Source organism: Microcaecilia unicolor, chromosome 1, assembly GCF_901765095.1.
Source record: "Microcaecilia unicolor chromosome 1, aMicUni1.1, whole genome shotgun sequence".
Taxonomy (NCBI): Eukaryota; Metazoa; Chordata; class Amphibia; order Gymnophiona; family Siphonopidae; genus Microcaecilia; species Microcaecilia unicolor.
The window spans coordinates 395253129-395263950 of NC_044031.1; the positions used below are offsets into that span (position 1 = coordinate 395253129).

The 10822-nt window shown below is 45.3% G+C and overlaps 1 protein-coding gene across 1 annotated transcript in view; it reads right to left on the reverse strand.

The window, feature by feature from the left end:
* Window positions 1-10459, reverse strand: part of DUSP22 (dual specificity phosphatase 22) — a 231116-nt gene extending 220657 nt beyond the window's left edge. The window contains exon 1 of the mRNA XM_030210952.1: window positions 10247-10459. Within this exon, the coding sequence (XP_030066812.1) occupies window positions 10247-10267 (21 nt within the window). The 5' untranslated portion in view covers window positions 10268-10459. The remainder of the gene's footprint in view (window positions 1-10246) is intronic.
* Between the last annotated feature and the right edge of the window lie 363 nt (window positions 10460-10822).

Below are 10822 nucleotides of genomic sequence, written 5' to 3' on the forward strand. Positions count from 1 at the left end.
CATACTATGTTCAAAATGTTACTAAGAAGGTCAAACCAACTTATGGAGGGACAGGGGATGGGAGATGGGGAAACAGTGGGGAGAAATGTAAAAACATTGATGATAAGACTACCACTTTGAATGTATTCAGTTCTTATTGTTTTACATGGTTAAGTTCTGTGAATGCTGAGTTTGTTATATCATCAATAAAAATTATTGAACCTAAAAAACTATGGGGAAAAGGATATGGAGAGGAGTTAATAAAGTTTGCTTCTTTATTTTTTGTTTTTTTAATCTGTGTTTATCAATGACCTATAATTCCTCTCTTAAACTCAATCTCTAAGTTACCAAGCACAGAGCAAAAATAATGTCACTTACCAAGAGAAATGCCCTCTTCTCTCAGAACTTCAGTCTGTATGTATGTGTGTATGTGCGTGCACATGTCTGTGCCCAGGAAAGTAGGAGACAATTTTAAAAAGTGTAATTCCCCAACTGCTATGTTTCATTTTATCAAAGTTCTATGCTGCAGAAACTGTTTTAGGAGCTTATTTCTCTGGAACCCCACCCAGCCCATTTTGAAACTTGATGTATCTTTTCCAGTGCGTATTTCCTAGTAAAAAAAGGTGCCGGTACTCAAATGCTAGGCCACTCTTCAGGGGTGGGGTAATCACTGAGGGACCCATCCCATAATAGCCAAGCCCCATGCAACCGGTCACAGAATGTATGACAAGGCAGGATTGGTGTGTAGAGCCTGAGCTCTTTCATTAAAACTTGGGGTCCATGGGTCAATTTTAGCAGACAACAGAAAAGGTGACGGTACTCAGTACCCCCAAGCAGGGGCGTATCTGCATGGGGCCACAGGGGCCTGGGCCCCCACAGATTTTGCCCTGGACCCCCCTACCACCGTTAACCCTCCCCCGCCTACCGCCAACCCTTTCCCCGCCTACCGCGGTCACCTACCCCCCGAGGTCCGCTCCTGCCAGTTTTTTAAAATATTATTTCAGCTGGCGGGGGACCCCAACCCCCGCCAGCCCAGCCGAGGTCTTTAACTTCTTCATCCTCATGCTGTTCCTGCAATGCATCCTTCCAGTTGGACGGAGTTTGACGTCGCAGCACGTTGGACGTCAAACTCCGTCCAACTGGAAGGATGCATTGCAGGAACAGCAAGAGGACGAAGAAGTTAAAGACCTCGGCTGGGCTGGCGGGGGTTGGGGTCCCCCGCCAGCTAAAGTAATATTTAAAAAAACCGGCAGGAGCGGACCTCGGGGGGTAGGTGACCGCGGTAGGCGGGGAAAGGGTTGGCGGTAGGCGGGGGAGGGCGTTATAATGTGCCCCCCCACTCTAGCCCCTGCCCCCCCCTACCGCCGAACCTCAGATATGCCCCTGCCCCCAAGTACCCCCTCAAAAAAAGCCCTGATCTTTTCACTGTTTTCCCCCACGGCAAATGTGGTCTCATTATATCAGAGTGTTATTTTACCTCAAGAAGTTCTCAGCCCCTTAAGTATAATTTATTTCCAACATCCACTGAGATAGAAAGAATAGAATAAATGAGGAAAGCATGAATAGCATGGCTCATGTAATTCTTTCCAACCCCTATGGATATGTGTTGTCTCTGTGTGTGTTTCTGATCTAGAGGAGGAGACAGGGAAGAAGAAGTTAAACTTTAGTGACATCCAAATATTTCATTGGTTTGGAAAGAATAATAAAATGAGATCAAATGTGATAATATAGCTAACCATTTCAAAACTCTTATCAAAAGGTGCACTTGTCCCAAGCCAACAGGTATTGTAGTGCTTGCTTCACCTCTAGGAGACTGCACATGTATCACCCCAGTAGCTAATTGAATGGTTCAGTCATTAGATAACAAATTAGAAAGTTATATAGCATAGTCACTAGTTTCCACAATATTTACAACAAAGAACAAAATACATATCTGAATCACCAAGAGTTGGCCAAATAGGGATACAAGTATTGTGGCAGTGTGGGGGGGGGGGGGGGGGGGGGGGGTGTTTGGTTGGAAAAGCATGCAGGGCATGCTTTATAAAACTATTTCCAATCCTCCTGCATGTATGTCTGTATTTTTATATATACATGTTTGTATGTGTTAGAACACAAAGAAATGACACACTGAGATATACCAAGTTCCATTAAGCCAAGTATCCTGTTTGCAATAGTGGCCAATCTAGCTCACAGGTACCCAGCAGGATCCCAGAATGTAGCTAGATTCCATGTTGCTTACCCCAGGGATAAGCAATTGCTTTCCTCCAAGAATTTGTCTAAACTTTTTTTCATACTCAGCTACCCTAACTTCTTCTACCACATCCTCCACTAATGAATTCTAGAGTTTAATTATGCACCAAGTGTGTGTGTGTGTGGGGGGGGGGGGGGGGGGGGAACTCTCTCTGATTGATTTTCAGTATACTACTTAGTAGCTTCATGGTGTATCCTCTAATTGTATGAGCACAAATCAGTTGTTTAATCTTTCAGAAAGTACATGTGTATACATAAAATTGTTTTTTGTGTGTGTCCGTGCTTTACATGTATATATGTGGGGAAAAGTGTCTATGTGTGCAGGCAGTGTATCTGTGTTGGCTGCATTATGGTTTGGGAAGTACAGAAAAGGTGAGCGGCAGCTCCCAACTGCTATGTTTCCATGTATCAGTTTCAATACTGCAAAAGCTGGAACCATAGGCACCAACATTTCAAAATGATTGGTGGTGCCAAACACAATATGAGGAACAATTTGATCTTACCTGCTAATTTTCTTTCCTTGAGTCCTGCCAGACCAGTCTGGGTTATGCTCCTCAGCTAGCAAATTAAAATAGAGACAGGACAAAACTCATAGCTTGTAGAAGAGGCACTGTGCAGCTCCAGCACACCAGCATTCCTGTAACAAAGCAGATATTGACCCCTGATCACCCCCTTCAAAACAAGTTTCGAAGGAGGAGGCAATCCAGAGTCCTGAACACGAAGCAAACAACGAGACAACCTGAGGAGATTCCAATGTCCTTTTTCATTCTACTCCCTGACATAAGTAATTCTGGAGCAGGAACATCATATTTAAGAAATAGGGAGGGATTCTGTACAGGTCTGACTCATGGAAAGAAAATTAGCAAGTAAGACAAAGTTTTTCCTTCCTTTTCATCAACTAGATAAGTCCACAAATGAGTAGGGGATGTAGCAAACCAATCAAACTGGGCAGGAAGATGAGACCCCTGCAATCAAAAGAGCAACCCCAAAGGCAGCATCTTCTCTGGCATGGATGTCCAATCTATTCTGCTTGGAGAAAGTGATGAAAACACCAAGTGACAGCTCTATAATTGTCAACGGGAGAAATCGTGATTCCACTCAGAACATCACCATACCCCCTGACGGAATGAGCTTGAAGACCCCTTAGGATGGGTCAGCCCTTAATAATAATTGCTCTAAGAACAAAACACAAGTCACTTTGCTAGCCACTTTACATTTTTTAGCCCCTCCAAACAGAGCAAACAAGCAATCAAACAAAATTCATTTGGCACGACCAAGGAAACACAACAATGCCCAATAGTCAGACGTTATTTAGGTCCACTCCTCAATGTCTATCTGCTCCATCAAGGGGGAGATACCCAATATATCACAGTGCTCCTCTCAAGGTTGCCAATGGCCTTCTGACCCTAGAAATCTCTTTATGAAAGGAGGCCGCATCATGAACCATCAGTACTAAACAGAGGACCCTTTGTCTGAATGGTGTCAGGTCTTTGGCTTACCCTCTGGCAAATTCTGAGGATGTGCCTCTATTAAATCCTTCACACTCCAAGTCCTCTCCAAACAGCAGTTTGCTCCTAAAAGGAAGCCCATTGACAAGCTTTTGAAGCCAGATCTGCAATCCAATTTTGCAGCCAGAGGAGCCACCCAGTCGTCACAGATATGACCACAGTCCTGGCCAAGGTTCTTATGAGGTCAGACAGAGTATCCGTCACATAAGAAATGCCTGTTTCCAAGTGAGCTGCCTCCTGTGGGCTGCTATCCCCTTCTTCCGAGATGACTTCCATGCACTGAAACCAGCACAAGCAAGCTGTTTGCACATAGGCATTACACTGCCTAAAGGCCCAAGTCTGACAACTCAAAGCACTGCAAGTCCTTCAGTGCCATACCCTTCTTAATGACTGTGATCACTAATGCATCTACCTTAGGGAACTGCAGCTTCTCCTTTTCCTTCAGGACCTACCAAATACAGTGCACTCCATTTAAGTGCACGTCAGATAAGAGCATGCTGTACTTTGGTCCTGTTTTTGACGCCATCAATTTCTACGGGGACAAATTTTGGTTTAGCGCAACACTGATAAGTGCAAGATTTGCTTATATGCATGGTTCAAGACCGCTCCTCTGCAGGAAAGATTCTGCATAAGCGCGTGCAAGGAATATGGAAGCCGACTGGCGCCTGACAACCGAGATTTTAAATTTACCGCCCCTTTAACTGCCACAGGCAGAATAAGCGAAATAATGTTGTTAGAGTGTACACTGGGGTCGTCGTCATTGTTGTTGTGGCGGAACTGTAAGACTTTAACACTGGCTGAACCAACAGAAGTTCTTAAAAAAATTAGAAAACAAAGTCAAGCATCTATTGCTAAAGAATATGGTGTCAATCCCAGTCAAATTTCACGTGTTTCGAAGCAGAAAGACCAGCTTCTGGAAGACTGGCAAAACAATACAAATCCACAACGGAAACGAAAACGGGTGGGAAAAGCTGAGGAGGTAGAAGATAAGTACATAAGTAATGCAACACTGGGAAAAGACCAAGGGTCCATCGAGCCCAGCATCCTGTCCACGACAGCGGCCAATCCAGGTCAAGGGCACCTGGCAAGCTTCCCAAACGTACAAACATGCTATACATGTTATTCCTGGAATTGTGGATTTTTCCCAACTCCATTTAGTAGTGGTTTATGCACTTGTCCTTTAGGAAACCGTCTAACCCCATTTTAAACTCTGCCAAGCTAACCGCCTTCACCACGTTCTCCAGCAATGAATTCCAGAGTTTAATTACGTGTTGGGTGAAGAAACATTTTCTCCGATTTGTTTTAAATTTACTACACTGTAGTTTCATCGCATGCCCCCTAGTCCTAGTATTTTTGGAAAGCGTGAACAGATGCTTCACATCCACCTGTTCCACTCCACTCATTATTTTATATACCTCTATCATGTCTCCCCTCAGCCGTCTCTTCTCCAAGCTGAAAAGCCCTAGCCTCCTTAGTCTTTCTTCATAGGGAAGTCGTCCCATCCCCGCTATCATTTTAGTCGCCCTTCGCTGCACCTTTTCCAATTCCACTATATCTTTCTTGAGATGCGGCAACCAGAAATCAACACAATACTCAAGGTTCGGTCGCACCATGGAGCAATATAATGGCATTATAACATCCTCACACCTGTTTTCCATACCTTTCCTAATAATACCCAACATTCTATTCGCTTTCTGAGCCACAGCATCACACTGAGCAGAAGGTTTCAGTGTATTATCAATGACGACACCCAGATCCCTTTCTTGGTCCGTAGCTCCTAACGTGGAACCTTGCATGACGTAGCTATAATTTGGGTTCTTTTTTCCCACATGCATCACCTTGCACTTGCTCACATTAAACGTCATCTGCCATTTAGCTGCCCAGTCTCCCAGTCTCGTAAGGTCCTTCTGTAATTTTTCACAATCCTGTCGCGAGTTAACGACTTTGAATAACTTTGTGTCATCAGCAAATTTAATTGTCTCGCTAGTTACTCCCATCTCTAAATCATTTATAAATATATTAAAAAGCAGCAGTCCTAGCACAGACCCCTGAGGAACCCCACTAACTACCCATCTCCATTGTGAATACTGCCCATTTAACCCCACTCTCTGTTTCCTATCCTTCAACCAGTTTTTAATCCACAATAGAACTTTTCCTCCTATCCCATGACCCTCCAATTTCCTCTGTAGCCTTTCATGAGGTACCTTGTCAAACGCCTTTTGAAAATCCAGATACACAATATCAACCGGCTCCCCTTTGTCCACATGTTTGTTTACTCCTTCAAAGAATTGAAGTAAATTGGTCAGGCAAGATTTCCCCACACAAAAGCCGTGCTGACTTGGTCTCAGTAATCCATGTCCTCGGATGTGCTCTGTGATTTTGTTTTTAATAATAGCCTCTACCATTTTCCCCAGCACCGACGTCAGACTCACCGGTCTATAATTTCCCGGATCTACCCTGGAACCTTTTTTAAAAATGGGCGTTACATTGGCCACCCTCCAATCTTCCGGTACCACGCTCGATTTTAAGGATAAATTGCATATCACTAGCAGTAGCTCTGCAAGCTCATTTTTCAGTTCTATCAGTACTCTAGGATGAATACCATCCGGTCCAGGAGATTTGCTACTCTTCAGTTTGCTGAACTGCCCCATTACGTCCTCCAGGTTTACCATGAAGTCAGTAAGTTTCTCCGACTCGTCCGCTTGAAATATCATTTCCAACACCGGTATCCCACCCAAATCTTCCTTGGTGAAGACCGAAGCAAAGAATTCATTCAATCTCTCCGCTACATCTTTGTCTTCCTTGATCGCCCCTTTTACCCCTCGGTCATCCAGCGGCCCAACCGATTCTTTTGCCGGCTTCCTGCTTTTAATATACCGGAAAAAAGTTTTACTATGTTTTTCGCCTCTAATGCTATCTTTTTTTCGTAATCCCTCTTGGCCTTCTTTATCTGCGCCTTGCATTTGCTTTGACACTCCTTATGCTGCTTCTTGTTATTTTCAGGCGGTTCCTTCTTCCATTTTCTGAAGGCATTTCTTTTAGCCCTAATAGCTTCCTTCACCTCACTTTTCAACCACGCTGGCTGTCTTTTGGGGTTCCGTCTTTCTTTTCTAATTAGTGGAATGTTTGGCCTGGGCCTCCAGGATGGTATTTTTGAACAGCGTCCATGCCTGTTGTACAGTTTTTACCCTCTCAGTTGTCCCAAGGGGCTCAATTTCAAAGCACTTAGACTTACAAAGTTCCATTGGTTATTATGGAACTTTGTAAGTCTAAGTACTTTAAAAATAGGCCTCCAAGTGTACCAGGAAGGCTTCAGTGGATTTATGGATTTCCTCCAAAATAGGATCGACTGAAGTTCCTAAGTCCTTGACAAGAGGTTCAGAAATACTCAGGGCTTCTAAAGCCTACAAAATCATGCCTGTTAACTCTTCCATTCAGAAAAGCAGGACCCTGTGGGACCATTCCCACCCCCCACTAAAGTCTGCTCTCCTCTAAGGCATCTGCTATTAAAAGAACCTCTAGCAACCTCACTGATTGCACTGAGCTGCTTGGACCCCCTCCAGAGGCTAACAACTGTTTCCAAATCTTTTAACTTGGGTCTCTTGGACTGCACAGGCCCTTTGGTTCTAGAACTACTCCTGACCTCCAGTACTGCACATCTCTGTGCTTGCTTTAACAAATTCTGCAGAACACCCTCCTGTTTGCTACACACCATGCCTTCCACAATAAAGCCAGGGATGTCATGCAAAGAAAGCACCCGCCCAACTAGGTCCTCCTTTGGGGGATAGAATAAGCAGAAAGAGCTGGAATTGATCCCCTGGAGCACAGAAAGATAAATGACAGCCTCTATCACACTTTTTTCTGAAGTGACATGGCCTTAAGCAAGACTAATAGCAGCCACTCCCTAAGAATACACAAAGATCAGTCATGAAAGCTAACCCTGCCAAAAGCAAGGCCCGATTTGAGTTTCCACAGCTGACAATAGCAAGGCCTGATCTGAGTTTTCACAGCATGCATTACTGACCCTGTGCTGCAACAGCATCCTCCACACCAGGAGCACTGTTTAGCACATTCCGGAGGCATTTCATTACACCACAATTTCTGCCAAACTCCTCTCACCTATTTCATGTCCAGAAGCCATTTCCATGGCTTCAACCAGCACAGGGTGAGGGAAGAAACTGTGGCATGGTACCAGTTTGCCTCCTCACCTCACAGCCAAGCCAATTTCAGCACCAATCCACCTTCTCAAGCAGTAGCTCCAGACTATCATCAATGATGTTTGTGGCATGGAGCCAAAAGGGCAGAAACAGCTCTAGTTACAGAAGCTCCCGCCTACCACTATTGTTACATTGTGGGTCTGGTTGAACAGCTCTTACAAAAACAGGGGAGTGTTGTTTTTTTTAATGAAAGGAAAATAAGAAACGGAGAGAAGACTGTAGAGAGGAGACGGAATCAAAAGAAATGAAAGAAAACTCCAAATATGGTGTGGTGTGCCTGGATAGGGAAGGGACCTGAAATCCTCCAGGTTTTCCCAGAGAAGTCATCTCAGGAAGGCCCCTGCATGTCCTCCAACTGCTACCATTGAATTGGGTAACCATCTCTCCAACCATTCCTTCAGCACAGGATTCCTTTATGCTTATCCCACGCATGTTTGAATTCCGTTACCGTTTTCATTTCCACCACCTCCCGCGGGAGGGCATTCCAAGCATCCACTACTCTTTCCGTGAAAAAATACTTCCTGACATTTTTCTTGGAGAGAGTAGTGGATGCTTGGAATGCCCTCCCGCAGGAGGTGGTGGAAATGAAAACGGTAACGGAATTCAAACATGCGTGGGATAAGCATAAAGGAATCCTGTGCCGAAGGAATGGATCCTCAGGAGTTTAGTCAAGATCGGGAGGTGGGGCTGGTGGTTGGGAGGCGGGGATAGTGCTGGGCAGACTTATACGGTCTGTGCCAGAGCCGGTGGTGGGAAGCGGGACTGGTGGTTGGGAGGCAGGGATAGTGCTGGACAGACTTGTACGGTCTGTGCCAGAGCCGGTGGTTGGGAGGCAGGGCTGGTGGTTGGAAGGTGAGGATAGTGCTGGGCAGACTTATACGGTCTGTGCCAGAGCCGGTGGTTGGGAGGCAGGGATAGTGCTGGGCAGACTTATACGGTCTGTGCCCTGAAGAGCACAGGTACAAATCAAAGTAGGGTATACACAAAAAGCAGCAAATATGAGTTATCTTGTTGGGCAGACTGGATGGACCGTGCAGGTCTTTTTCTGCCGTCATCTACTATGTTACTATGTTAACTAGGCACAGGAATGCTCTCATCGGACCAGCCCTTTGCTATATCATCTGTGAAAGACAGTGAATAGTAGCGTGCTGGAGTTGCACAGTGCCTCTTATAGGGCAGAGTTCAACGCTTGTACATTTCTATCTCCATCTGCTTGCTGAGGGGAATAACCCATCCATTCTGGACTGGTCCGGTGGATGAAAAGGAAATTACCCCTCCATGTACACAATGAAGGAGCACGCTCAGCACCCACTGACACTCAAAGCTGGCTCCTATGGCTTCAAAATATTTGAATATTTTTTGAAAGCTTAATTTCTCTGGAACTCTCCCTCCCACCCGATCTGATCTGGCCCATGCTTTAACTCAATGTGTCTAGTCATTGGCTCGCCCACTTCCCAGCTAAAACTGGCACTATTCTGTTAAATTTTAAAAATATTATTCCTCCCCCACCCCCAGAGAGACATACATTCTCAAGCCCCTTTCCTGCATCTACCGGGTTGGAAGAAATAACATAAGGACTCCCAGCTAAACACGTCGTCTTCTGATCTAGGCTGCGATGTGAATGACTGAGGAAGAGAAGACAGTGAGAAGGGAAATCAATCCTTGGGGTACTATTTGCAAAGAAGTTTGGTTGCCTTTGATGTTGCAGCTCCACTTCATGGGGAATGTTTTTATTTGTAAAGCGCTTTGTTGCACTACAAGTGGCAGTGCATTGAGGCTCATTTCAAAGCGCATACATAGACTTACAAAGTTGCATGTTTAGTGTGTAACTTTGTAAGTCTATGTCGTTTGAAAATAAGCACCTAAGTGGTGTAATAAACATAGTGTTGGCCTCTTGTGTATCCAAGATCAAAGTCTACTTTCCAAATGTATTGAATGACTCCTCTCATCCTCCCCGTGTTGATCACGCAGCCTGTTCAGGAAGGAGGCGACAATTCTCTACCACCAATCGACTTGAGTCACGGCTGCTTTCCCCTTTCCTTATTTAATCAATTTATGTGAATAGTGATGTTTAGCATCATAAAATAAAGATAAGCCCTAGGGGGAAAAAAATCTTGTGTTCAAAATAAAAGAGCAGCCCTGAAATTTCAGCACTGGCTTACCAACACACACCTGCCTCCCATCCCCCAGTTACACAAACCAGTGATCAGCAACAAACTAAGAAACAAATTTAAAACAAAAATCCACAGTCCTATAAGGAGGGACATACAGGACAAGGACTCTGCTTGTTACCTTGTTCATCCCATTCCCCATGGCTCTAGCGGGCTACACCCGGGGCCGCCAAGAGAGAGCTGTGGCTACCCGTGCAAGCGGAGGCAGGAAAAGCAGGAGGAAACCAAACTAGGGTGTGTCTGCATGTACAAACACCGGCATGAAACCAGCCCGTGCTCGCATAGTTATAATAAATTCTAAACCCCCACTCTAACAGAAAACTGTGGAAGGAAAGAATGAACTGCGATGGAGCACCACTCGTTTTTTTTTTCTAAACAGGCATTGCCACTGACCATCCTCTCCTCTCGGGCATCCTGGGGAATGTAGTTCTGGACGAAAAACACGGGTGTTAAGGGAGGGCGTTGGCACTACGACTACCAATGTGTACTGCGCGTGGCTCAGCCTGACCTTTCACCTGCCGAACTGGCGGTCCCACTCCCACAGCTAAGGCTTGGCTTCGCGGCTGCCTGAGCGAAAGGTAAACCCGCGCGACCGCTAGAATTCCAGCTCTATGCTTGTTGCTGGAAGGATGAGTAAGCGGCACGTGCCTGCCCTGCCTACGGGTCGCGCTTTACTGAGAACTCAGTTGCGTTGGCA